The sequence below is a fragment of the Nansenia antarctica genome (assembly GCF_963989245.1).
Source record: "Nansenia antarctica genome assembly, chromosome: 18".
Taxonomy (NCBI): Eukaryota; Metazoa; Chordata; class Actinopteri; order Argentiniformes; family Microstomatidae; genus Nansenia; species Nansenia antarctica.
The window spans coordinates 16033053-16060354 of record NC_137691.1 but is presented as its reverse complement, the minus strand read 5'-3'; the positions used below and the strand labels follow the sequence as shown (position 1 = coordinate 16060354).

General features: G+C 43.5%; 2 protein-coding genes across 4 annotated transcripts; both read left to right on the top strand.

Annotated features, from left to right (window-relative positions):
• Positions 1–1688: 1688 nt before the first annotated feature.
• Positions 1689–5035, top strand: rdh5 (retinol dehydrogenase 5 (11-cis/9-cis); the record flags this gene model as incomplete). Its single annotated transcript, XM_080547985.1, has 4 exons — positions 1689–2037; positions 3903–4161; positions 4345–4508; positions 4815–5035. The coding sequence occupies 4 exons, from the start codon at positions 1689–1691 to the stop codon at positions 5033–5035; spliced, it is 993 nt and encodes a 330-aa protein (XP_080404111.1).
• Positions 5036–5999: 964 nt separating this feature from the next.
• On the top strand, positions 6000–27244 carry LOC308173609 (glutaminase liver isoform, mitochondrial-like). 3 transcript variants are annotated; one of them, XM_080548639.1, is made up of 18 exons: positions 6000–6334; positions 6813–6912; positions 7499–7623; positions 9624–9753; positions 10426–10505; positions 11117–11280; positions 12568–12626; positions 18777–18809; positions 19471–19529; positions 19672–19738; positions 20096–20146; positions 20380–20556; positions 21042–21173; positions 21749–21841; positions 22714–22775; positions 23333–23409; positions 24216–24279; positions 24748–27244. In XM_080548639.1, exons 1-18 carry the CDS (start codon positions 6096–6098, stop codon positions 24896–24898), a joined length of 1863 nt encoding a protein of 620 aa, XP_080404765.1. In that variant the 5' UTR covers positions 6000–6095; the 3' UTR covers positions 24899–27244. The 3 variants fall into 3 exon arrangements, with proteins under 3 accessions (XP_080404765.1, XP_080404766.1, XP_080404767.1); XM_080548640.1 differs by lacking the exons at positions 6000–6334; positions 6813–6912 and adding an exon at positions 7044–7273; XM_080548641.1 differs by lacking the exons at positions 6000–6334; positions 6813–6912; positions 7499–7623; positions 9624–9753; positions 10426–10505 and having other exon boundaries at positions 11147–11284.
• The last annotated feature ends 58 nt before the right edge of the window (positions 27245–27302 follow it).

Below are 27302 nucleotides of genomic sequence, written 5' to 3'. Positions count from 1 at the left end.
CTCTTTAAGAGAACCATCATAGGAGAATTATTTATTTATCATGATGTCCCCCTATGTATGTCGTAATTCCACATCTCCCAATGCACTCATTGCACATACGCAACAACACACACACACACTCACACACACTCACACACACACACACACACACACACACACACACACACACACACACACTCACACGCAGATTAGACATTGAGGACTTGTCTTAAGGGATCGACTGAGGGGGATAAAGTCTTTCATAGCTGGTCACACTCAGAGGCAACAGGCATCAAACAGTCAGAGAGGGAGAGGGAAGTGGAGCGACAGCGTGGCGACCTCAATCACGTTTAAAAAGGGCAAACGGTAGGTTCATATTATATCATAAATCACTGCATTCAGAATATGTTATTGTATGTCAACAAATATATTTTTCTTCTAATGCATTTTCAAAAAACGAAATGTGTCATAATCAAATGAAAGATAGAGACAATCATGTCATGTATTGTTATACGGGTATATAGTTATGTGGTTGCATAGTCCTTGTTTCATTGTTCATATGTAATGCATCTTCTTTTTCATTATTTAACGGTCATAAAGTGTTTAGCATGTGTAGGTTTTATTTCCCACAGAGAATAAATGATAAAATGCTAATCAAAAGGTAAAAAATTAACAACATCAGAAGAATAACAACAGTCACCCTTGAATTTAAAAAATCTGTCTCAACCTTTCATATTAATATATATAATCGCTAATTCATGTTTGAAAGTGATCAATGAAATGGTTAAGTTGTGCTTAACAATTTGTGATATGGATTTTAAAATATAGTTGCAGAGGTGCCAGTGTCCCAGTTGGTGTGCACTACAGTATATTAGTTACCCAGATTTCCCATTGGTCCGTGGCTCCTCGTTTCCATAATTTGAGACCCTTCTGTGTGTTTTCAAGGCATAATAATAATAATAACTTTAATTTATATAGTGCCTTTCACAAACCCAAGGACGCGGCATCACTCTTCCTTCCTCCTACTAACATTCTGAAAGCTAATAGGTTTGTGGCGAGAGGCTTACTGAGTTTGGACAGCGGTACTGCATTTCTGCTACAAAACAGGGCCCTCTAAATGGGCCCCCTATGCTCTTGCCAATACCTCTCTTTGTTTCATAAGAGCATTATCCAAAGATTGCTCATGTGCTCTCAGGACTATTGCCTCATTAAGCATGTTGTCATGTAAGACGACAGAATAAAGCACCAAAACGTATTTAAAGATGTCAAAATAATTGCATTCCACAATGTTGCAAAATGTTAACTGGATGAAAGACCAGATTTAAATGTTTCGTCAGCTACTGCTTTGTAGGAGTTTATAATGACATTATTTCATAATGACACAGGTCCTGAAGAACAGCATCATCTTTGCATTGTACTGGTGACATTAACACGTTCAAACATTCAAATGTTTTTCAGCAACCTCAGCTCTGACAGGGATTCACCATCCAGAATCATCCATCAAAACACAACATGGATATGGTGTATGAGTTTTTAGGGTAAGATTGACCAAATTTCTACTACTGTATGTATTTTGAATCCTAACTCAAGATCCTTCAATTTACGCGTGCATTACATCTTTCAAGTTAGGTTTCGGGCCATTAGAGATGATGCGAATCAAAATGGCTAATTTGATGCCTAATCAATTCATCAACTAGCCAATTAACCGAATGATCCGCGTTCTGATCTGCAGGAGGGAGCACATGTGTTGCTATGGCGCCACCACCTTGGCAGTGCTGTGGGTGCTGGTGTGGCTGTACAGGGACAGCCTGGTGACGGACAACATCAAAGAGAAGTACGTCTTTGTGACCGGCTGTGACTCCGGGTTCGGGAACCTACTGTGCAGGAATCTAGACCGCCGAGGGTTCAAGGTGCTAGCCGGATGCTTGACCGAGAAAGGGGCGGACGACCTGAAGAGGGCGGCGGGGTCGCGCCTGAAGACAGTCCTGCTGGACGTGACCAGTCTGGACAGCATCCAGAAAGCCATGGAGTGGACTAAGAATGAGGTCGGAGATAAGGGTGAGAGACTTCTTCGGCGTATGGGTTGATGTTTCCTCTCCACTCCACCAGGCTCGGGGCCGAGGGGCTACCCTTTTACCACCCCGAGACCTGGTTCAGGGGCTCACCCGGGCTATATTTCTGGACACACTTCCAGAAGCCACGGAGGGGTGTCCAGAAATATAGCCCGGGTGAGCCCCTCATGAGAGACTACCGAGCTTTAGGTTTTTTCTATAAGGATATCCTTTTTCTTTTATTTTTTATGATGATGTAGTATGATGTATGTATGATGGACCAGTCAAAAGTTTGGACACACTTTCCCATTCAATTGAATACATTGAATACTGTATGTGTATGTGAGTGTTGTCCTTTTAGGAGCTGTCACCAAGACAAATTCCAGACCACAGGGACAGGTTACTTTGGCAGCTGCTGATGTATATGTAACTTACTGGGTTTGAGCCAAAGTCACCTGCGTGTTAGCCTGCCGAAATAAAGCCGAGGCATTAACCAGGGCACTCATTTACGTCTTAACCTCATTGGAGCCAACGGACCCCCATCGGCATCCGAAGTGATATAAAGAGTTTACCTCGATCAATTCTCTTCATCGATATCACATTTTTTTCACAATTTTGCATGCTATACGATGCCACCATTTTTTCCCCGAGACGGTCAACACGGCCTAAGTCACATCCAGTTTTCTCCAACTGGAGAATGTGTCATGTCCGGTTTCAATGCTGAATTTCCATACCATTGGTCGGCCAACCCAAAAATATCCCCCCCCCCCAAAAAAATAAAATAAAAAAATCTGATACATGAGAAAGGTCAAAGGTCAAAGATGGTGCCAAAATATCTCCAAATGGCCTAAACATATAGGTGTCCGCCTAAACATACCTGTACTAAAACAGGTACAAAGTTGCATTTGCTCACATTACTAGCATCGACTTTGGCACAAGTACTAATAAGACCCTGGAGTACTGATTCCTAGATGATTTTGGCTTCGTTATCAGGTTTCCAAGGTGATATTCACTGTAAAAGCTGTTGTTTACTTAGGCGGAGACTGAATTTGAGATGTTGTATAATGTTCTAGCTCTATTTGCTCTGACACAGTAACATAGATTTTGATTCTGACACTTCTACAGCCACCCCACAGGTGTTAGCTTTCATTTGATAACAATATCATTATGAAGGCCCTTGTGATTGTGGAGATATTCTATATTCACTGTGGACTCTTCAAGCACTGACTCTTATTCACTGTCATTTCGAGCAGAAAACCAGAAAAATGAGGTGGATAAGAAGAGTTAATATATGCCGTTTAGCTGACACTTTTATCCAAAGTGACTTACATTATGTGCATACATTTTTCTGAATATATGGTCCCAGCGGAAATCGAGCCCACAAACTAAGCGTTGTTAGCGCAACGCTCTACATCCATGAAAGACCTCAGATCTCCTGAGAAGGGTTTGATTCTGCAGCCAGGTTCATCCGCAGCACTAAGGAAAGCTAGGAAATGGCAACGCACTTCACTAATTAACCACAGAGGAAATCCTTTGGGGGCTGAGAACTGAAAATGGCCTCTCTCTCTCTCGGTCTCTCTGTCTCTCTCTCAATCTTCAATTGGCTTTATTGGCATGAACAAACACATGTTTACAGTGTTACATTGTTACAAAGCGTCAAAAAACAATCATAAGATAAACAGGTAAGGACAGTCGAAACATCTTCAGGTCATAGGCTAAGGCTACTATTTACTCATCACACAAATGTGGTTCGTTCGAACCCACAAATAGGCCTATTATAGATGCACTGAAAATGAAATGAATTCAAAGGTAACTGAATTTCTGAAATAAAACATAAAGATGACTCGTCCGTCCTTATCTAATGTTGCAAAGGACTATGGGGCATCGTGAACAACGCCGGGCGCTCCCTCCCTATGGGGCCGTCAGAGTGGATGAAAGTGGAGGACTTTGACAGCACCCTGAGGGTCAACATGACAGGGGTGATCGCCATGACCGTCACCTTCCTGCCGCTCATCAAGCAGGGCCGAGGCCGCATCGTCAACGTGGCGTCTGTGCTGGGCAGGGTGGCGGCTAACGGCGGTGGATACTGTATCTCCAAGTTCGCCATCGAGTCCTTCTCTGACTGCCTAAGGTACAGAGGGGCCTGTCTCAACTCGATTCAACTGGCGTCCTCTATCCTTCAAAAAGCAACTGTCAATGATATACTGTACAATAGTATACTATCATCTATCAAGCCCTGTCAAAAAAGAAAAACCTGTCAAGAAAAAAAACCTGTCAAAAACCTGTCAAGCCCTGTTATCTGCTTTTTTTTCAGGAGGGATATCCACTATTTTGGGATCAAGGTGTGCATCATTGAACCAGGCTTCTTCAAGACCGCCGTGACCAGTCTAGAGCCCATAGAGAGAGAGCTGCATCGCCTATGGAACCAGCTGACACCCGAGGTACAGGCCAGCTATGGAGACAAATACCTGGATAAGTGTAAGTATAGACAGTTATTGTTTTAGAACCATTTTTATCTTAGATACATACTGCATACCCAGCAGAGTGAAAGGATGACTTATTTGTAACGCAACTGACACAACTGAAAAAACACCAGTTCCTTGTATATGTTACAAGCAGTCCCTATACCCTCTCTTCCACTGTACAAAACCAATTTCCTGACAATATCAATATTTGTTTTTAATGCTGTATGTAAAGCACTTTGAATTGCCCCTTGTATGAAATGTGCTGTACAAATAAACGTGCCTTGCCGTTGCCTTTTCATTCCCCTCCCAACGTATGTAGATATCAGTATCCAGCGTTTGATCATGAACGCTATCTGTGACTCTGACCTGAGTAAAGTGACCAGCTGCATGGAGCACGCCCTGACCGCTGCCCATCCTCGTACCCGCTACAGCGCCGGCTGGGACGCTAAGCTAGCGTGGATCCCCCTCTCTTACATGCCCTCCTTCGTCACCGACATCGCCCTGAAGCTGGTGATGCCGCGCCCTGCTAAGAGTGTGTAGCGACCAGCCAGGTCCATTCAATTAGAAGGTCAAAGTTCAAGGTGTATCAGAATATGGAATCAGAACTGTACATTTGAACTGTTGTTCTGTTTGTGTGCCACTCTACTGTGCCTTCGTTTTTTTTTTTTTTTACCAATATTTATGTTGCTTAGGGTGGAGCAATATTCTTAACTCTATTTAATCTATCTATAGGCTAAATGAATGTGGATTTTATAATCCTATTTTTGTTTGTTGGAATGCACTGATGAACTTGACATTCAATAAGGGTGTTCTTATTGAAAGAACTGATGTCCATTATATGAACACAAATAATAAAGTAAAACATAATGATTACAGACATTTGGGTGGGTCTGGGTGTGTATCTGCAATACGCTATTGTCATTTCAACGCATTTTCACTAAACTGAGCGTACACATTATTTCTTACACATGGCTGTTTGACTACAGTATTTGCCAGGAAAGAAACACATTATTCATAAAGCCTACTTGCCTATAAATGCAATCATTACATCCCTAGTTATAAGTCAAGTTAGACTAGTTAATATTAGTGTGGGTTGCATCATAGTGAAGTGATTGAATATCACTAACACAGGTTAGAGGAGTTGGTTTGAATGACCTGTATCTTTGAATCACACAAGGTCAATCATGGAATCACACATGATCCAGACCAGGATACACATTGTTGTAAATATTGTTCATTCACACATGTCCCTTACCAGGTACATTCCATGGAATTGGAAAGCCCCTTCTGTGTGAAAGAGGTTTTTTGGCACCGTTTTAGCGTCGTTAATCATCACCTGAAAGTGGCACATGGCTTTATGCCTTTCTCATTGGTTTACTGCGCTGACCAATACGCGTCAGATCCTGGCGTCGTCGTGGCTCTGTCGACGCACTTCTAAACTTCGAATGAAAGATAACGGGATTCCTTTCTCATTCCAAGTTAACCTTACTTCGAAAGTGGTGGACTACTACGTGGACTAGTGGTGGACTACTACGACACATAATAGTAAAAGACATATCGAAGTCTCTGAGTCTTTTGTCTACTATCGTTCATTTATTCCATGCGTAATAGGAGTGACGCCATGCACTGTTTGAAAATATTGCGCTTCTTGACGAACTCCGCAGCTAAGGAGCGCTTGTTGGGGAAAGACCCTAAGAAAGTTGTACTGGGTCGGTCTCATGTCGCCTCGTTGGGTTTTCGTCACGTACAACCATCGCAAAGAAGAAGTCTCAACACTAGTTCAGCCAGCCTCCACCGGCGTCCCCCCGCAGACATGGACAACACGCATTTCAAAGAAATGTAAGTTTATTATCATTTTTTTAAATTTAATTTATTTAACCTTTATTTAACCAGGCAAACATGTAAGAACAAATTCTTATTTACAAATGCAGCCTGACCAAAAAGCAATGGCTCTTTGGGGGGGGGGGGGGACACACTTATCATGGTCTTATAATGACTCCCAATAGTTATTGCAGCTGTCTAAATGGTTCATTGGGGACATTAAATGTCCTCGTCCTCATATTATAGGGAGGTATCAACTCAAGGTACATTGTATCTATTGCATTAGTAGGCCATATTATTATTGGCACGTTCTTTAGTCTGTTGGCACGCTTATTTGGTTTGGTAAGCCTGTGGTCTTTCATGTGGAAATAACTTTTCTGCTGCTTGTTTTCGAAGCACTGGTCTGTCGATGATTAGGAATTCAATGACAATTCAACTAGAAGTCTGTCTGTGTTGTTCTAAGCCCAGCTGTACCCCCCCCCTTGTATTGCTGTAGGAGTGTGAAGGGGAAGGGACTCTTCTCAGGAGTGGAAGATATGCTGTTCTACACCATCACAGAGGGGCAGGATAATGTCCCGGTCTCTCACTTTATTTCTGTGAGTACAGGCGTTAGTCACACACACGCACACACGCACGCACAAGTGCACACGCACACACACACACACGCGCGCTCGCACACACACACACACACACACACACACACACACACACACGCACGCACACACCACTGTGCCCCTCACGCAGATACAGTATAAACATTTACATTAGGTGTCTTGAGACATTTACCATGCTGCATGTTATGAGATGTTCTGCATTGTTGGTCTAGCGCAAAAAACTTTAGCTGTCACCACTTGAGCTATACTTACTCTTGAGTGCAAAGGGCTATCTGAGACCTGAGCCACCAATGGAACGGGCTGTTCTTGCACTGACACACTACTGTTTCCAGTGTCCACAGGAGTAAGTAAGAAATTACAAACTTGTCCCACAAGATCATTTTCTGTAAATAGGCCTCAGGCAAAAGATAGCTTAAAGCTAGCCTGGTTCCAATACAACTGTCTCTTCCAACACGTCACATACAGACACACACACACAGCTGTTGAATGACTAGGCTACTAGGCCAGTAGTAGTGTAGTTGACTGTTTTGGTTTGGCTAACATGTCTCCTGATCCTAACCCCCTGTAGGCCCTGAGGAGCACGGGTCTTCTGACCTCCGACCCCCGCCTCAAGGAGTGTATGGTCAAGCTACGGCGATACGTACGGGAAGCCGCCGGGGGTGAGGTCATGATGGACCGAGAGCTCTTCCGGAAGTAAGTCAGTCCTGGTCTGTGTGTGTGTGTGTGTGGGGGGGGGGGTTGTGTTTTCCCCACTGAGGGTCATCAAAGGCAGACTCTGGGATATGACGTCATCGTACGACGCACCTCCTGTACACTCTGCCATCTTGCGTCATAGCGTGAACGCAGTGAAACAAACGGACACTCTCGTCATGGTATCTTTGTCGAAAGAAGTTGCTCTTGTTTTCAGAGGCGTGACGTCATATCCCAGAGTGTACCTTTTAAGGTTCGAGTTTAGGGAGGGTCAACTAATAACCGATCCTAGATCTGGGCTTAGTAGTGTCAGTGTCGTGGTCAGATAGAATCCCTGTCCTTGTGGTCTCACACACGCTCACCCACATTTCTGTCTCCTTTTACTGCGGGGGGTGCCATGATGGGACCGGACCAGGCTATATTTAGTTTGCCCTCTCAGCATTCCTGTTTGCCAAGGGTCTTTTGGATCTTCCTATCTCTCTCTCTCTCTCTCTCTCTCTCTCTCTCTCTCTCTCTCTCTCTCTCTCTCTCTCTCTCTCTCTCTTTCTCTAACACACACACTTACTTTCTATGCCTCTCTCACACCGTCTTGTCGGGTTGTGAAGTATCGGTATATGTCTAAGAATGAGACTCGACGGCGTTATGCTGTTATAGCCGAGAGCATCGTGTGTTTCTCCTACAGCGTGAACGTACGATGAACCTTCCAAGGCAGTGGCGTTGTTTAGTCTTGCCTTGCTCTAGCTATAGGGCTCTGGTTAGATTGATGGCTGGCAGCTGCTTTTGGTCCTCAGGGTAATACACACACACACACACACACACACACTCACACACACACACACACACACACACACACATGCCCGTCTATCCTTTGAGAGGGGCGCCCCTACTCTGTAGCCTACAGTGAAATTGGTCCACTGTGTGTTACAGTATGCGATCCCTATTAGTCGTCGGTTAGGAAAAAAAGTCGAGCTTGACGGGGGAGAATGCAAATTCCATTCTTCTGTGCGCACACACACACTATCACCCTCTAGCACATGGCTGTACTTCCTGCCAGAGGCCTTGGCTGAGAGTGAAAAGCTGAGGCATAGCCTATAACCTCGGTCAGCCTCTGTTCGTAGAGCGTTTTACTCCTTAGCGGACTCAGAGTCTATTCATTTTACAATAGATAAAAATCACCTATCCATAGCTGATAGCCTGTCTGAATAGCGGAAAGGCCGGTTATTGGGAAAAGCCAATATGATATGAAAGTTCACATATCTGTCAAATGTAAACAACTTGAGACACTAGGTTGGACTGGTTGTTAATTAATGGTGAAATAGCCCAAGGTAACCTCCAAGGTAAAGGTAAAGAACGAAAAACGTAAAGAAAGAGTCATTCTAGCACGACGACTGCCAATGGCCCCTGACCTGAGCATAGATTCAGATTCAGATTCAGATTCAGCAAAAACAGGACAACACAGGACAGACAGTGCATTGGATAGTGCCATATATATATATATAAAGTGCAGTGCAGAGTTTTTCAAGGGTCCAGTGCATATTCAGTCCTGAGCAGACTTGGGGGCGGGGGGGAGGGGGAAGCCAGATTCCAAGATTCAAGCATAGATTACTTTTCCTGCTATGACTGGTGGATAGATGATTCACTTACTTAGTCAAATGTATTTGTTGTAAGTCGCTTTGGAATAAGGTGTCTGCTAAATGCCAAAAATGTCATGTAAATGTACTCTCCTAGCAATCTTAATGTTCCTCTCACCAAAAAGGATGTCTTATGTTTACATTCTGCAGTCTATGACGAATTGTCTTTCATAGCATATTGAATCATTCAGTTCATCTTGATTTCTGCTGCAATTCATTTCCTAGCAAATATCTTCGATGACTCTTGGTTTGAGTGTTGTTCATGTCAGTGTTGGCCAGGTGTCAGGTGTGTTAGTGGTAACATCTCTGTGTTGTTGACCAATCCCCAGGTGTGTTAGTGGTAACATCTCTGTGTTGTTGACCAATCCCCAGGTGTGTTGGTGGTAACATCGTCCTGCTGATCCAGGCCTTCAGAAAGAAGTTCATTATTCCAGAGTTTGATAAATTTGTACATAAAATAGACCAGATCTTCGACAGCGTTCAAAAGCAAGAGCAAGGACAAGTATGTTTCTTTGCCCCCCCCCGTCCAACTGCTGTCTCTCTCTCTCTCTCTCTCTCTCTCTCTCTCTCTCTCTCTCTCTCTCTCTCTCTCTCTCTCTCTCTCTCTCTCGGTCTCTGTCTGCCTCCTCCTAGCTGACTCTCTCTCTCTCTCTCTCTCAGTCTCTGTCTGCCTCCTCCTAGCTGTCTCTTTCTCTTTCTCTGTCTCTTCTGTCTCTATCTGCCTCCTCCTAGCTGACTCTCTTTGTCTCTCTGTCTCCTCCTAGCTGACTCTCTCTTTCTCTCTGTCTCCTCTTAGATGACTCTCTCTCTCACATACTCTTTATCTGCCTCATCCTAGCTGTCTCTTTCTCTTTCTCTTCTGTCTCTATCTGCCTCCACCTAGCTCACTCTCTTTCTCTGTCTGTCTCCTCCTAGCTGACTCTCTCTCACACACATACTGTCTATCTGCCTCTTCCTAGCTGACTCTCTCTCTAACACACATACTGTCTATCTGCCTTCTCCTAGCTGACTCTCTCTGTCTGTCTCTTCTGTCTCTCTCTGCCTCCTCCTAGCTGACTCTCTCTGTCTGTCTCTACTGTCTCCATCTGCCTCCTCCTAGCTGACTCTCTCTGTCTGTCTCTACTGTCTCCATCTGCCTCCTCCTAGCTGACTTTCTCTCTCTCTCTGGATGCAGGTAGCAGATTACATTCCCCACCTGGCCAAGTTCAGTCCTGAGCTCTGGGGCGTGTCTTTGTGCACAGTGGACGGACAGAGGTGAGTGGAGCCGGCCTGCAGGTTAAACACACCGGGAGGGCGTCAAATCCTCACTCGGAGGGTGTCAAATCCTCACTCGGAGGGTGTCAAATCCTCACTCGGAGGGGCGTCAGATCCTAGCGCTTAGGAAGCGTTATGGAAAAACGCACTCCTGTGTGTTTGTGGCTTAAAGGGGCAATCTGGGATTCAAACAAAAACCCAAGCGGTTCGGGGTTAACAGCGGGATGGGGCTGGAGAAATGTACCGTGTACACTCTCAAATGTATCGGCCATCCCTCTGCCACCCCCCCTGTCCCCCTCTCCCTCTCCCACCCCCCCTGTCCTCCTCTCCCTCTCCCACCCCACCTGTCCTCCTCTCCCTCTCCCACCCCACTCTCCTCCTCTCCCTCTCCCTCTCCTACCCCCCTCTCCTCCTCTCCCTCTCCCACCCCCCTCTCCTCCTCTCCTCCCCTCCCTCTCTCACCTCCCTCTCATCCTCTCCTCCTCTCCCTCTCCCCCCCCCCTCCCCCCCCCCTCCTCCTCTCCCTCCCCCACCCCCCCTCTCCTCCTCTCCCTTTCCCACCTCCCTCTCCTTACCCTTCCTCTCTCACCTCCCTCTCCTCCCCTGTGCAGACATTCAGTAGGGGACACCAAGATGCCGTTCTGCCTGCAGTCGTGCGTGAAGCCTCTGGAGTACGCCATCGCCGTCCACGAGGGCGGGACAGAGAAGGTCCACCGCTACGTAGGGATGGAGCCCAGCGGCCTGAAGTTCAACAAGCTGTATTTGGATGAGGAAGGTTGGTAAGGGAACTCCATTCCTCCTCTCTCTCTGCCTCTGGGTCAAACGCTGAGTGAGATCCTCGGGGAAGACCGACTCTGATGTCGCCCCGTTGAAGTTGAGAATTTAAACGTTTACTACGGTGATGGTTAAAGGGGACGTTTGCCCGATATCCATAATGCACGCGTAACGCGAGGTCAGTTCATAATGCATACCGCCCTCGAGCTACAGTATCACCGTTTCAGGGGGCAGCTGCGTCGTAGCTAGCGAAACGTGAGGTCTGTGTTTTACTTCCTAGACAACTGTCATACCGTGTTAAAATATAGTCGGAGAGTTTATGCACCCTGACCCTGTGCTCCAGTGACTCCCACAGAGCAGCACACGTGCGCTGTTCAACAGAAGGGTCTCGCATGGGAGGGGGAGGGGAATCTTGGGAGTTGTAGGAATATTGGGAGTTGTAGGAATGGACTTAAATTGGCAGTTTGGGACAGACTGCATCAGGACAGACCAGGACATTCAAAGCAAGATATCATGAGGGTTAGGGTTATTTTTTTGTTTTTAGGGTACGGTCATCCCAAGGATCCCACTTAGCATCTACCCTCCACCACTCTCTCTCTGTCTCGGGAGCTCATTGTACTACGGCTTTCTTCTGAGGAAAGATTCAGTCCATTTCAGTAAAGCTTTATATTATAATTTATTATTAATATAATAATATAATTAATATTATTGTTCCTCGAGTTCAAGTCGATGTGATGGGCTTCATCCCCTGTCAGACATGATCTCATTTCTAGGAAGACTGAGTCACCTCTCAAAACATTGAAGCATCCGTCCGGCTTCCTCGAGTCTAATGTATTAACAACATTTCAGTCAGGACACGTCAATTTAATCATAACTTGAATGAAAATGGTAATACGTTTAACTTTGGCCTAATTTGATGACTCTGCTCTGTATAGCCCCCTGCCTTAAGTTTAATGATATAAAAACTAAATACTAATACGGCAAGGAGCCTGTCAAGCCCCGAGGTAGGCTTAGTATGGATTGACCGAGTGGGTGGGGGCTGGGGGTGGGTGGGTGGGTGGGTGGGACGAACGAACGAACGACAAGTATTACTCTCATAGCCCAGTGGCGTCACACCATTTTAACCCTGGTGGACTGTTGCAACCTCGGCTGCTTGTAAAGCCTCTCCTGAACGTGTGATGTTTCTGCGTTCAGGTGAATCAGCTGATCCGTCACGCTGTCCTGAACCAATTACAAGCTTCACACACGACAACCAACCAACCAAACTTTGTTTTCTTTCCCCCCTCAGACAAACCCCACAACCCCATGGTGAACGCGGGAGCCATTGTCATCAGTTCTCTTATCAAGGTAAACACGGCTTACCTTGACACCGAAGTCGGTTTAGTAAACAGACGGCCACGCTCGGCCTTGCCCCGGTGACGCTGAATTAGCCCGCCGAACGACCTCACTCAGTAGTCCGCTCACGTCACTGTGTCATGTCACTGACACCGCAGTCAACATAACCTGACTGCTGTGTGTCACTGTAGTGCACTTTTCACAACATGACTTACTGATGCACCGATTGTATTTGTTGTACTACTATATCAGAATCAGAATTATTTTTTATTGCCAAGTATATTCGCACATACAGGAGATTGACTTGGTGTGGTTGGTGCATAAGACATAAAGACACAGACAGCAATATAATAAAATAAAATAAACAATGTAATAAACAACACTATAAAAGCACAAATAGTTGAAAAAAGACAATGACAGAAAGGGTGGTAGAGCAATAAGACTGTAAATTAGAGTATGTCAAACTGATATAGATTATGTTGTGTGTGTGTGTGTGTGTGTGTGTATGTATGCGTTTGTGTGAGTGTGTGTATGCGTGTGACGGGGGGGGGGGGTCAATGAGAGGCCGGGGGGCTTGTTTGTGAGGCCCACTGCCACAGGGAAGAAACTGTTCAGGTGGCGCGAGGGTTTTGGACCAGAACCTTTTGTCCAGATGGGAGACTCTGGACGCGGTGGTGACCGCGGTGGGAGGGGTTAGCGATGATCTCCTCATCTAGCGGAGGGTCATGTGTGGGTCATCTCCACACACGTCTATATGGAGCCTGTACCCTCTATATGAGGGTGGGCTGTATGGAGCCTGTTCCCTCTATATGACGGTGGGCTGGCCTTCCTTAGCTGTTCTGAGATTAATTCATTAGTACGTTTTTCTTTTTTTTCTTTTATTTACGAGTCTATAGTGAGACAGCTCCCATTTCACTTCTGTGACAATACTGTCTAGCAGTCAAGTCATTTAATGACAACTAGTGCCTATGCTCACATGACTGTGGTCTGTTGACTGCCTGAGGCCTGTACAGAACTTGGGAATAATGCTCTGTGCAAAGCTTCTCTACCCCCTTCGGCTTGGAACAAGCAGGAGCTTGTCCCTTAAAATGAGTGTACGTTTACATTTTTGGCATTTAGCAGATTATTCCAAAGCGACTCACATTTGACTAAGTAAGTGAATCATCTATCCACCAGTCATAGCAGGAAAAAGTAATCTATGCTCAGGCCTGGGGCCATTGGTCATGTTAGAAGAAGGAAGATATTTTGTATATATATAATAATAATAATAATAATAATAATAATAATAATAACCTTTTATTTGTATAGCACTTTTCATGCAAATGTTCCAGCTCAAAGTGCTCCAATCATTATATAATCATAATTAAATGATTTAGTCATTTAAAGGCAATATTAAAAAGATGGGTTTTTAGTCTTGACTTGAACATATTTGCTGAGGTTGCATCCCTAATGTAAACTGGCAGTGCATTCCACAATTTGGGTGGATAAAATGAGAATGCAGCCTCACCAAATCTCTTCTTTTGTACATGTGGTACACAGAGAAAACCAGAGTCAGAAGACCTGAGAGCTCTATTGGGCTGATATGCTAGCAAAAGGTCTTTCAGATATTCTGGTGCTGTGCCAGTGAAAGCTTTATAAACAAGCAGAAGGATCTTGAAATCTATTCTGAACTTAACAGGAAGCCAGTATAGAGTCTCTAAAATAGGAGTTATATGAGCTCGTCTGCTTGTTTTGGTTAAAACTCTTGTTTTGGTTAAAACTCTTGTTTTGGTTAAAACTCTTGTTTTGGTTAAAACTCTCGCTAGCTAACTCTTGTAGCATTTTGGACTAATTTCAGCTGACTAATAGCTTTCTTTGGAAGACCAGAAAGGAGACCGCTACAATAGTCCAAACGGGTAATAACAAAAGCATGCAGTAACACTTCTGCATCAGCTTGCCGGAGACAATGTCTAACTTTTGCAATATTCCGTAGATGATAAAAAGCATTTCTAGTGATATATTTAATTAATGTGAGGCTCAAAGCTTACAGTTTTTTACGGTCGCTAAGTCACAGTGTTCAATACTGAAACCACAGATTCACAACTCTTCATACAGTCAGCAGAGCAGAAACCCATGTGAACAAAACTGTGACTCTTTCTCTGTGATTTGTGCATTGCTTTCATACAAAATGCATTCAATGACTACGTTCTCCAAAACCCATAACACTTCTCTCATTCAAACTCCCCCACCTGCAAAATGCTATGTACAGTATTTGCAACACATTTTTTCATTGCTAACATACTGTGTTCAAAACTCTGAAGAACACATTCAAAACAGAATGATTTGGTGCATTTTTGCAGTAATCATATTCCTATCATATATGACAGAAAGCTCGCAATACACTGTTTTTTTGCACAGTGTTTGAGTGTGCAGATGCTGTTATTTTTCACTCTGTTGATACTCCTCAGTTCCAGAACCTCAGCAAAGTCTGATAAGGGATGAGCGGTGGTATTTTCACTATTTGCAGTAATCATATTGACATGTCTAGAAAATATTAGCTGAATATATACAATGAAATGAAATAGACTAGATGCATTGCCAGGGAAGACATTAGATGTGACCAGATGCAGACCAGAGGGTGGACCAAAACCCTCAGGAGTGAGACATTTTTGGTGTGATTGCTATTGTATTGTAGCCCTGGAATTTCTGTTTTTCTTTTTAATTTGAACTTTGCATCTTCCACTTTATTTTTAACTTTTTATTTTACACAAGTAAATGTAGTGTACTTTGAAGTAAATATACCGTAACTTATTTTCTGCAAAGATACTGAAAAAAAAAGGATAAAACATAGAATAAAGGATAGAAGCAAAAGATAGAATAAAGGATAGAAGCAAATTGCGGCATTTCTGATTCATTCTTGTTGCCTAATACTTTACAGTTGTACAGTCAACTATTCTGTCTATGATTACTATAAATCAAACCATTTTTATAATGAAATATTCATTCTTGTGAAAATCATTCAAACTATGTAATGCTCCCTGTTGTTAGTGTTTTGTAAGTCAGAATGTTATGAATGACAGTGTATGCTTCTGAGTGAACATTGTTGCCAGTGTGTGGTTGAACAAGCTTCTTTTAAGACATGAATGAAGTCATTGGCCAACATGAGTGTTACTAATGCAGACTGTATGAAGAGTTGTGAAACTGTGGCTTCAATATTGAACACTGTGACTTAGCGACCGTAAAAAACTGTAAGTCAGAATCTATAATCACACCTAGATTCTTAGCTTCATGTTTGCAGTTTGAAAGCAAGGTTCCCATGGTATTCGACAATTTGCCTTTTTGGGGTTTTGGTCCAATGACAAGAATCTCAGTTTTGTCCTGATTTAGTTGTAGAAAATGTTTGGACATCCAAAGTTGTATATCTCGGAGACAATTCTCCAGCGAGCTGAGTGCATTTGAATTATCATGCAATACTGATATACTGATATGTACAGCTGAGTATCATCAGCATAACTATGAAAATGTACACCATGTAATCTGATGATTCCACCTAATGGGATCGTGTACAGGGAGAAGAGCAAGGGACCAATAATAGACCCCTGAGGGACCCCACATGTCAACATGATCAGAAACAGAGTCTCCCAGGACAACAGAGAAATGCCTACCAGCTAGATAAGATTTAGAAGAAGTCCTGAGAGACCAACACAGTTTTCTAAACGATGTATTAGAATACTGTGATCTACTGTATCAAAAGCAGCACTCAAATCTAACAAGACCAGAACTGATACACCACCAGCATCTATGATAAGTCTATGATAAGTCTATGATAAGTCGAGATCGTTTACAACCTTTACTAATGCAGTCTCAGTACTGTGGTTAGAACGGAAACCTGATTGAAACTTCTCAAATAAAATGTTTTTTCTAAGAAAATCAGTAAGTTGTCTGAAAATCACTTTCTCAAGGATTTTACTTAGAAATGAAAGGTTAGATATTGGTCTGAAATCTCAGAGAACAGAATTATCTTACTTTCCTTTATTAAGTAGTGGTTTTATTTTAGGGGAGTGGGAAAGATGCCAGTTGATAGAGAGCAGTTCACAATTTCTAATACAATTTCTAAGTCAGTTAAACAGTAAAAAACACTTTTGAAGAACCATGTTGGGATTGGATCAAGTGAGCATGTTGAGGCTTTCATTTGTGGAACAACTGTTTTTAAAGTATGGGAGGTTGATGAGCTCAAATTAATCCATGACAGCAATAGGCGTACTTAATTCATCTGGGTGTACCAAATTAGATTTTGAATTCTCAAATGTTATTTCTGATCTTATAATGGAAATCTTCTTCTTGAAAGAATGTAGCAAATTCATTACATCTAATTGTTGAAAATGACTCACCACTGAAGGGCGATCAATGGTTGAAAAAAGCACTTTGGGGTAACCTTTGTTTTCAGAAATGATATCAGAAAAATAGATTTGTCTAGCCAACTTCATTGCCCTATGTAAAGTTTTTTTTTTAAATGTCACAGTGTATATGTAGTTTTATATATATATATATAATATAAGTATAATATAATATATATATATATATATTAATATTATGATTTTTTGTTTATGACAGGAGATTTTAGAGCTAGCAGCTGGCATTTTTGTCTGATTCAAAAACCAAAACGGTCCACAGTGTGAATGCATGTCACCACTGCTTAGACCAACTAAGTCCATTGGACTTAATGTTTGGCAGGTAACCCAAGTTTTGGGACAACATCAAAATCCAGGTGACCTTTGCCCCCATAACTGACTTAGTGGACCTTGTCCTTGAAACAGGCTGCTGACGGGGGGAGACTGTGGTCACGTGTACAATACAGAATAGACAATACAGAATAGTGAGCCTAATCTCTCTCTGTCTCTGTCTCTCTCTGTCTCTGTCTCTCTCTCTCTCTCTCTCTGTCTCTGTCTCTCTCTCTCTCTGTCTCTCTCTCTGTCTCTGTCTCTCTCTCTGTCTCTGTCTCTCTCTCTCTGTCTCTGTCTCTGTCTCTCTGTCTCTGTCTCTCTCTCTCTCTCTGTCTCTGTCTCTCTCTCTGTCTCTGTCTCTCTCTCTCTCTCTGTCTCTCTCTCTCTCTGTCTCTCGCTCTGTCTCTCTCTCTGTCTCGCTGTCTCTGTCTCTCTCTCTGTCTCTGTCTCTCTCTCTCTCTCTCTCTCTCTCTCTCTCTCTCTCTCTCTCTCTCTGACCCTTGTGTGTTCACTCTCCCCATGCAAAGGGGGAAGCACCAGTTTAGCCAATTAATGGGGCTTTTTGTTGTGTGTGTGTGTGTGTGTGTGTGTGTGTGTGTCTGTGTGTGTCTGTGTGTGTGTGTGTGTGTGTGTGTGTGTGTCTGCGCTATCTCTCACAGAGAGAAGACAGACAGAGGCAAGGTTAACTGATACTATAGAGAACAGAGGATAAAGGCTTGTTGGTGCTGTGTCTAAGTCAAGTGCTAGTGGAGGTAACCTTGCTCTTCAGGAAGCTCTTATCTGAATACACAAGTAGGACGAGGGGCTGTAATGTGTCGGCAGATTAATCAGCTAATAGGAAAACATGTACGAAATAAAACATCAGTCGATTGATTTACCGATACTTTACAACCCTAGTCCTACATATGTATTCAGATAAGGACATTTCACACACACACACACACACACACACACACACACACACCCTCAACAAAGAGCCCTATTAATTGGCTAATTCCTCTTATCTGCATACATAATAGAACTATGGCAGTAAAATATCGGCAGATTAATCAACCTTTTAAATTGTTTTTATATTATCTAATATATCTATTATCTAATATCTAATATCTATTATCTAATATCTAATATCTAATATCTAATATCTAATATCTAATATCTAATATCTAATGCCCATAAAACATGTCTGAGTTTAACAACGTGATTATGATCTTGACCCTCTCTCTGTGCTGCAACCCTCCTGTCCTCTCTTTCACCACCTTGTGTCAGCTGAGGTCAGGCTTTCAACATGATGTGTAATGATTGACAGTCAAATGGATAGCCCTTGATTTACAGTATTGTATCCTGTAGTCCTGTTAGAAGAGTGCGCGCCCCCTAGTGGCACACTAATATAAATGCACGTTGGTACTGTGTGACCTTTTCTTTACCTGGTTTGTTTTTCCCTGTCGCTTTGTCTCACCAGCCCGGAGCGAACAAGGCAGAGAAGTTTGACTATGTGAGTAGATCATCATCACACGAGTGTGTGTTGTCATTCACTTCACCTCTACTTTGTTACCATCCCTGAAATACAGTACACCGTACCAGCCACACAGAGTCAGACAGGACACTTTTACTCTGACAGACGGCGTACCGGTGAAGGCTGGTGGTGGTAAAAGGAAATTGGAGGTCATGCTCTGTTTCTACCTCCACCAGCCTCCACTGCTATATACTCCACTGCTCCACTTTGCTCTACTGATGTTTACATGACTATCTTTGCTCATACTGTATATTGCACATCGCACATGTCTCCTGATAGAGCTTCTTTTATACTTCTGCACATTAGATACTGTACATAAACTACCTCACTGTACTAGCTACCTAACTGTACATAGCTCATAACTGTATATAGCCCATAACTAAACCGATGGTTACAATACTACCTCTGCACATACTGTATACACTACCATTCTTGTTCTACCACTACCGTTTATATCGTGCCCTTATATCACTATTTGCACTTTTGGTTGGATGCTAAACTGCCTTTCGTTGTCTAGTACTTGTACTCTGCGATAGCAATAAAGTTGAATCTAATCTAATCTAAATACTGAGCATCAGTAAATGAGTCCGTGTTATGAATCCCCCTCTCCCCCTCTTCCCCTCTCCCCCTCTCCTCTCAGGTGATGGACTTTGTGAAGAAGATGGCGGGTGGAGAGTATGTGGGCTTCAGCAACGCCACGTAAGTGTGTACGACGTGTCCCCCTTCTCGTTTATCGGCAGTTCTAAAGTGCTGAAGCAGTGTCAGTTTCCCTGCAATGTTTGCTGCATTATTTATGTTTGTATTGATCGAGGCTTTTGGGTTTCTGTGTGTGTCGTCTCAGGTTCCAGTCAGAAAAAGAAACAGGCGATAGGAATTTTGCAATCGGATACTACCTCAAGGAGAAGAAGGTCAGTAGAGATGGAGTGAGGGGGGGGGAGATAGAGTAAGAAAGAGAGAGAAAGGGGCTTATTTTGGCTTTGATGTAGTACAGAAGAAGGCAATGAAGAAATGTAATTTCAAATTTTGGGGGGGGGTTTTTGCGTTCGTAAATTCACTCCAAAAATCTGCTCTGATTTCAGAGCGTTCTGGTTTCAACGTCGTAGAGCGCTCTGAAATCTTTGATTGATCTGAATGGTCAATTAAAAGTCTTAAATGTAAATCATGCAAAATGTAAAAGTGTTTCATTATGTAGAGCAGTCGATTATCAAGACAATTGTGTACCTGTGTGATATTAATAATTGTCCCTATTTGATCTCCATCTCCAGTGTTTTCCTGGTGGAGCAGACATGATTGATGCGCTGGACTTCTATTTCCAGGTGAACTACACGTTGATATGATGTTTGGCTGTTTTTGTCCTAGCGTAGGAGGCCGGTGGAGGTAGAAATCAGAGGGTGGGCTCATTTCGATGCATGGAACGGAAATGAGGAACGGTGTCGAACGCGATGGTATCGAGTTTCTAACATTTGAGAAAGGGCCTTATATCTCCCCTATCTGACCTCTGACCCCGCCCTTCGACCCTAAACCCCCGTCCCCCCGTCCCCCACCTCAGCTGTGCTCCATCGAGGTGACCTGTGAGTCTGGGAGCGTCATGGCCGCCACGCTGGCCAACGGGGGAATCTGTCCAATCACAGGAGAGGTGGTCCTGAGCGCTGAGGCGGTGAGGAACACCCTGAGTCTGATGCACTCCTGTGGCATGTACGACTTCTCCGGCCAGATGGCCTTCCACGTGAGTCACCGCACACACACACACACACACACACACACACACACAAACACACACACACACACACACACACACACACTGAAGTTGACGGCCGGATTCTCTGAGCCAGTCTAAGCTTATAGTCCTGGGGGATATTTGTCGCTAAAGGAATATCCAGGCTTGTGTTTCAGAAGTCTTGCGAGATTGATCAAAATAAGCCTGGATTTTCCTTTAGCAACGTGTACCCCCCCTGGACTGAAAAGCCTCTTGTGTTTGTTCCAGGACTGTGTTAGAGGAAACCACCCTGTATGGTATGGTCCTATAGAAGTAATTCGCTCATTCATAAAAGCACAATATGCAAAAGGAACCACATATTGAACTGAGCCATATTATTAGCCATTACTATGTTCATCAAGTGCATCATATATCCTGTTTCAACCCACGTCGCTTCACGGCTGGATCTCTCTGGTTCTCTCCCTCTGTTCTCACCCTTCTCCCCCCTGTCCTAGGTGGGCTTGCCGGCCAAGTCGGGGGTGTCGGGGGCCGTGCTGCTGGTGGTCCCCAACGTCATGGGGGTGATGTGTTGGTCTCCTCCCTTAGACAGGGTGGGGAACAGTGTCCGGGGGATAGACTTCTGTCAGGTGAGATGCAGGGTCGAACAATCATTTTTGTTTCGTTTTTTAAATAATTTGACATACTATAACTGTTAAATGACTAAATTACGAAAAAAGTTTTAGAGGGAAAGTACACTGCGTAATGTTATGGCCATCCGATAATTAGTTTTTGATGTTATAATATAGAGGATGAAATTAGACATGTCTTTGAACATAATCTTCTGAGTGAACATACACTACGTAACGTTGTTGCAACCGATGTTATACCGGGGGACTCACTTACATAGACACCCGTATAACTTATCAGATTCATATAATCTTCTCAACACGTTAGCTTAGGTAGATAAGGTTCTATCTCTGTTTAGGGCAGTTCAGAGATATTGAGCGTCAAAGTTTTTACATTCCATTATGTTTTGTGAGATGGAACCTTTGTATTTTATTAAGTACTAGCTAAAAAATTTCAACATTTTAAAAATTACACCACACAGGCATTAATAAACACCTAATGGATCAGATTATGTAAAAAACTAAATTTTGACAAAAATGGAGATAGAACCTTATAATTCTAACGTCACGACTTGTTGTCTTGCTCTCCCCGTCAGGAGCTGGTGTCCTGGTTTAACTTCCACAACTATGACAACCTGAGACACTTTGTTAAGAAGCAGGACCCTCGCAGGCAGTACAGGGATGACATGGTTAGTGACTGGTGGTGTTGCGTGGCTAAAGCAACAGGACGGAGGGTTTTGTTCTTGTTAAAGTCCGAACTAGAAAGGACGGTTCCTCAGTCAAAACATAGTATTTTGTGTCTGTGGTGTAATTGTGTCTGGTGTCTTTTTGTTGTATTTGTGTCTGTGTGTGTGTGTGTGTCTGTCTGTCTGTGGTGAATTTGTATGTGTGTGTGTGGTGTATTTGTGTCTGGTGAATTTGTATTTGTGTGTGTGGTGTATTCGTGTCTGTGGTGTGTCTGTGGCGTGTGTGTGGTGTGTGTGTCTGTGGTGTGTCTATGATGTATTTGTGTGTGTGGTGTATTTGTGTCTGAGTACCATCTTGTTTTCATGGATCCACTTTCCAATGGAGCTTAGCTCCCTGTTTAGGATGACTGTCAGTTCCTCTGCTGTTTTTGCTGATGCATATACTGTAGTGTCGTCCACATACATACTTAAGTTTGCATATCAAGCCGTAGGGGTGAATTGGGATTGGCCCTTAATACTTGAGGTAGATCATTAGTAAAAAACAGAGTACATTAGTGGGCCTAAGCAGCTTGTATTTGTGTCTGTGTGTGTGTATTTGTGTCTGGTGAATGTGTATTTGTGTGTGGTGTATTTGTGTCTGTGGTGTATTTGTGTCTGTGGTGTGTGTATGGTGTGTGTGTGTGTGTCTGTGGTGTGTCTGTGGTGTGTCTATGATGTATTTGTGTGTGTGGTGTATTTGTGTCTGAGTACCATCTTGAGGGTTTAAAACCATGACATACCAGTTTTTCTAGAAGAAGCTTATGTTCAATGACATGATCGAACGCTACTGTGTGTGGTGTATGTATGTGTGTGTGTGTGGTGTGGTGTATTTGCAGAACAAGTCTGTGGTGAACCTGATGTTTGCAGCCTACAGCGGGGACGTGTCCGCCCTGAGGAGGTACAGTACTGTTCCAGACCCGTCCACTGTCTGCCTGTTTACATACATGTGCTGCTCTGAATGTCTGCTGCTGTGATGACGGGCCCCGTAGGGGTCGAACACAGTACTACTCCAAATCAAATCGTGAGCTTAGAATGATAAGGTTCTATCTCCGTTTAGGGTAGTTCTGAGATATTGAGTTTTTACATTCCATTATGTTTTGTGAGATGGAACCTTTGTATTTTTATTAATTACCGGTACTAACCCAAAAAAATCAACATTTTAAAAATAACACCACACAGGCATTAATAAACACCTAATGGATCAGATTATGTAAAAAACTAAATTTTGACAAAAATGGAGATAGAACCTTATAATTCTAACGTCACAAAATGCTTTTAGTTCTTGTTTTTAGTTTCAACACACATACTGCGTTTGTGCCTTTCACATTTCACCCCCCCCTCCTTCTCTGAAATCTGGAGTAGCACCAGAGGAGTGAATGGGGGTAGGGGGAGGGGGGGGGGGGTTGATATGATGTGAGGTCTGTTTGATCCTGTCCTCTCCTCTTGTGCTGGCAGGTTTGCCCTGTCGTCCATGGACATGGAGGTGAAGGACTATGACTCCAGGACAGCTCTTCACGTGGCTTCTGCAGAGGGTGAGGAGGCCCGCTTGGCTGCTCTGGGTGGTTCTTATCGTGGCCTACTTTTTCAAACTCTTACATTTGTATTAATATTTTGTTATTAAAGGGGCAGTCTGGGATTGGTACATACAGATGGCTATTATATCGTTACTCATTTGAAAGGTTCCAAACATGTACAGTACCGGTCAAAAGTTTGGACACACTTCCACCACACCTCCCCACACGTCCCCACACTTCCCCTGGGAGTGTGTCCAAACTTTTGACTGGTACAGTCATGTAAAATGAGTAAAGATAACGATATCTAGCCATTGATATTTCTTTAAGAATATCACTTCAGGGCGCTTAGGTGGCGTAGCGGACTAAGCGTTGACCACGTAAACCGCAGGGTTCCATAACCGCCGACATATCCTGCATGTCATCCCTCCTCTCTCTCTCTCACCCATCCTTCCTGTCAAATCTCTGCTGTCTCTATCACAATAAAAATAAAAATAAAAATATGAGTGGGACTGCCCCCACTCAAAAAAAAAAGAATATCACTTCATGAGCTTAGTTCAACTGTTTTACCTCAGAATTTACGAATATGATATTGTTTACTTTACATTTCCCCGGTAGGTACAGTATGTAGGTTCAAACAAAACATGGTTCCAACAATCATTTTGATCTCACTGAGGGTCGTTTTCCATGTTGTCTTCTATCTCAGATTGAAAGTTGTTTTTAGTAACCCAGGAGCAGGTTTAATCTGGTTCTGAGGTGTTCGTAGCGATTATTCTGTTTGTGTTCATTCATCAGAGTCTATAAAGTGATTTTGTGGTTGTGTTCAGGTCATGTGGAGGTTGTTCGCTTCCTGACTGCCGTCTGCAAAGTCAACCCTTTTGTGAAAGACAGGTAAGAGAAAACCCCGTCTTCCACCATCCCCCCCGCTCTCTCACTACCTCACCTTGAACGCTTTCATTCACTGTCAATTCCATTTCTCTCTCTCGCTCCCTCGTTCTTTCCGTTGTCAGTTGTCAGATGCTCCTTCACTCTGTCCTCCTTTGTGGAAGTGGATAATATACAATATTTTTCCATTGAGAGAATATCTTATTTGCAGTCGTAGGAAAACAAGTGTGTACCTTTTTACGGTACGATACTACCTATACTATACTCCATCCTCTCCTTTCCTCATCTCATCCCTCCCTCCTTTCCCCTCTCCTCTCCCCATCCTCTCCTCTCCTCCTCTCATCCCTCCCCCCTTTCCCCTCTCCTCTCCCCATCCTCTCCTCTCATCCCTCCCCCCTTCCCCCTCTCTTTTCCTCTCCTCTCCTCTCCTCTCCTCCTCTCCTCCCTCCCCCCTTCCCCCTCTCCTCTCCCCAGGTGGGGCAGCGTTCCCCTGGATGACGCTATGCAGTTTGGCCACGACGAGGTGGTGAAGCTCCTCCAGGAGTACCAGCTGCTGTGCAACGAGATCGAGAGGGTGCCGGAGGTAGAGCCCCCCAAGCTGGAGACTGTGGAGAGCATGGTGTGAGCTGTCACCACCGTACCACCACCACCACCACCACCACCACCACTACTACCACAGGGATCTAAACTGACGGAAGGATCAGTTACGTCATAAACCCCAAACTAATGCCGCATTCGGAGCCAGATTGGGAATGGGAGTTTGGTTGAGATGTGGCATTAGTTCAGGGTCGGATGACGTGTCTGACCCTCGGTTAGGTTTCGATCCCTTGCCGTATGTAAGGAAACAAGGCCTTGATGTACAGTATGGATGTACAAAGATGTACAGTGTGCATGTCTTATGACATTTTCCTGAGCTTTTCTCTCATACAGTATTTACACCCTCCTCTTCACCGACAGTAGACAGGGGGGAATTCAAACTCCCAGGATGCTTCTGTGTGGTCCGTGGGAGAAATTCTATGTATCTGCTCGCAGTAAAGCGAGACAAAAAAGATTGATTGATGTCATGAAATTAGGTGGATGGACGAAAACAACTTAACTGTTCACCTCGATGATGTGGGTGATTATGTGGATCACATTAGGGAAGCTCTGACTTCGCTGTGCTTAGGTGATGCATTACATTGGATAAATGGTTGTAAACACTGGCGGACTCAGGGGGGGGGCAGGGGGGGCGACCGCCCCTCCTGGTGCCCCCACCGTTGAAAAACGTCTCCTTAAGTGCCCTTTTGAGTGGCAAAAATGCCATTTTGAGTGGCGAAAATTAGAGGATGTGCCCTATTGGTGCCCCTCCAATGGTCTAAACTTGACCATGTGCGCCCACAGTTGAAAAACGTTGCACTAAAATGCCCTTTTGGGTGTCAAAATTTGAGGATGTGCCCTATTGGCTGCCCTTCCAATGGTCTAAACTTGACCATGTGCACTGATGGGGTCCCATGTTGTGCAGTAGGTGCCCTTTTTTCCTTTTCGCCCTTTCCCTTCAAACAGCCTGAGTCCGCCACTGGTTGTAAATGTTACATTTACCATACAAAACTGTAATAATCAAGATTCATTACAATTTCAAGAATATTATTATTATGTAAGTAACACATCTTACTGTCCTTTCAAAATGTATCATACATACAGCATGCAAACATACATGTCATGACAGCAGTCAAGTTTTCTATAGAGAAAGTTGATATATATTTTTATATATATATTTTAAATGGAGGAGATCGCGTTTTGCAACAAAACTTAATTTAGATCCTCATGATGCTGTATTGACTCAGTCAAGGGGACTACAACACACTATAAAGTCACATCTCAAAAGCCTTTCCCTGGTTCCTCCTCACGTCCTCATGTCTTTCTCAAAGCCCATTGGAGGAGAAGGTCTGAGGGGAGGAACACAACACTATTATACTCCAATGGGTTTGGGAGGAGGCGAGGATAGAGGACACAAGGACCAAGGGAAGACCTGGGGGGTATTCCATCAACATCGCTAACGGAAAATCTCGCTTATTTATACAAAAATCCAGACTTTTTAAAATAATGTATTATTAGAAGGAAGTGGAACACAGTACAACACTTATGGGTACACAAATAAGGAATGAAGGTCCTTCTATTTTTTCTTTTTCCCTATGTATCCACCCACCCATCAACCAAACACCTATTGCCAATGGGGGGGGGGAATATATATGTATGTATATATAAATGACGGGATTTCAATAAAATAAAATAAATAAACAAGCATTAGGCTATATTGAATGCCCCCATAGCTCTGAACTAACATCCACAAGAGATGCATACAGTCATCTTACTGTAACCAGGCTTATAAGGCTCGTGAGACTTATCAAAAAGTCCTTTAACGACATTGATGGAATACTCCCCCCCTGAGAGTTGTCCTAAGTCTCTGGACACCTCTGACTTTATGGGGGTTTTGTTTAATCGGCAACCAAAGATCCATATTTGCGGTTAAGTATGATTCTAATGACGTGCTTTATGTGCCAGTAGGATTCAGTCACCTCAGCGGCCAAACTCTTGATCGAGGAGTGTGATGGGAAACTGTACATTACTGTACATTACAGCTGACTGTTCATCTTTCTAGGGGACGTCTGCTTACTTACTGTAAATACTGTATCGCTCAAATGTAAATAAGAAAGTATGTTTCCTTTTTTCCCTGAATATTTTATGATAAGAGATTCTCTACCTAAGATTGTGTGTACCGTTTAAGTTATTCTTCATTACTTCAAATTCACTTAAGTGATTTTTTATGTTATGACTCTGAATATGTCGAAATTGTTTGAAGAGATTGTCCAAAATTACATTTTGTTTTGTTTTCATTCACTGTGCACTATATATTTTTTCCCTCACATGGTGATTGTGTTGTGATAATAATCTTATATGGGGTGGTCCAGTGGTCTAGCACTGTGGTCTACAGTCCACACACGCCCATGTTGGCATGGGTTCAAATCTGGCCTATACCCTCTCCTCCTTTC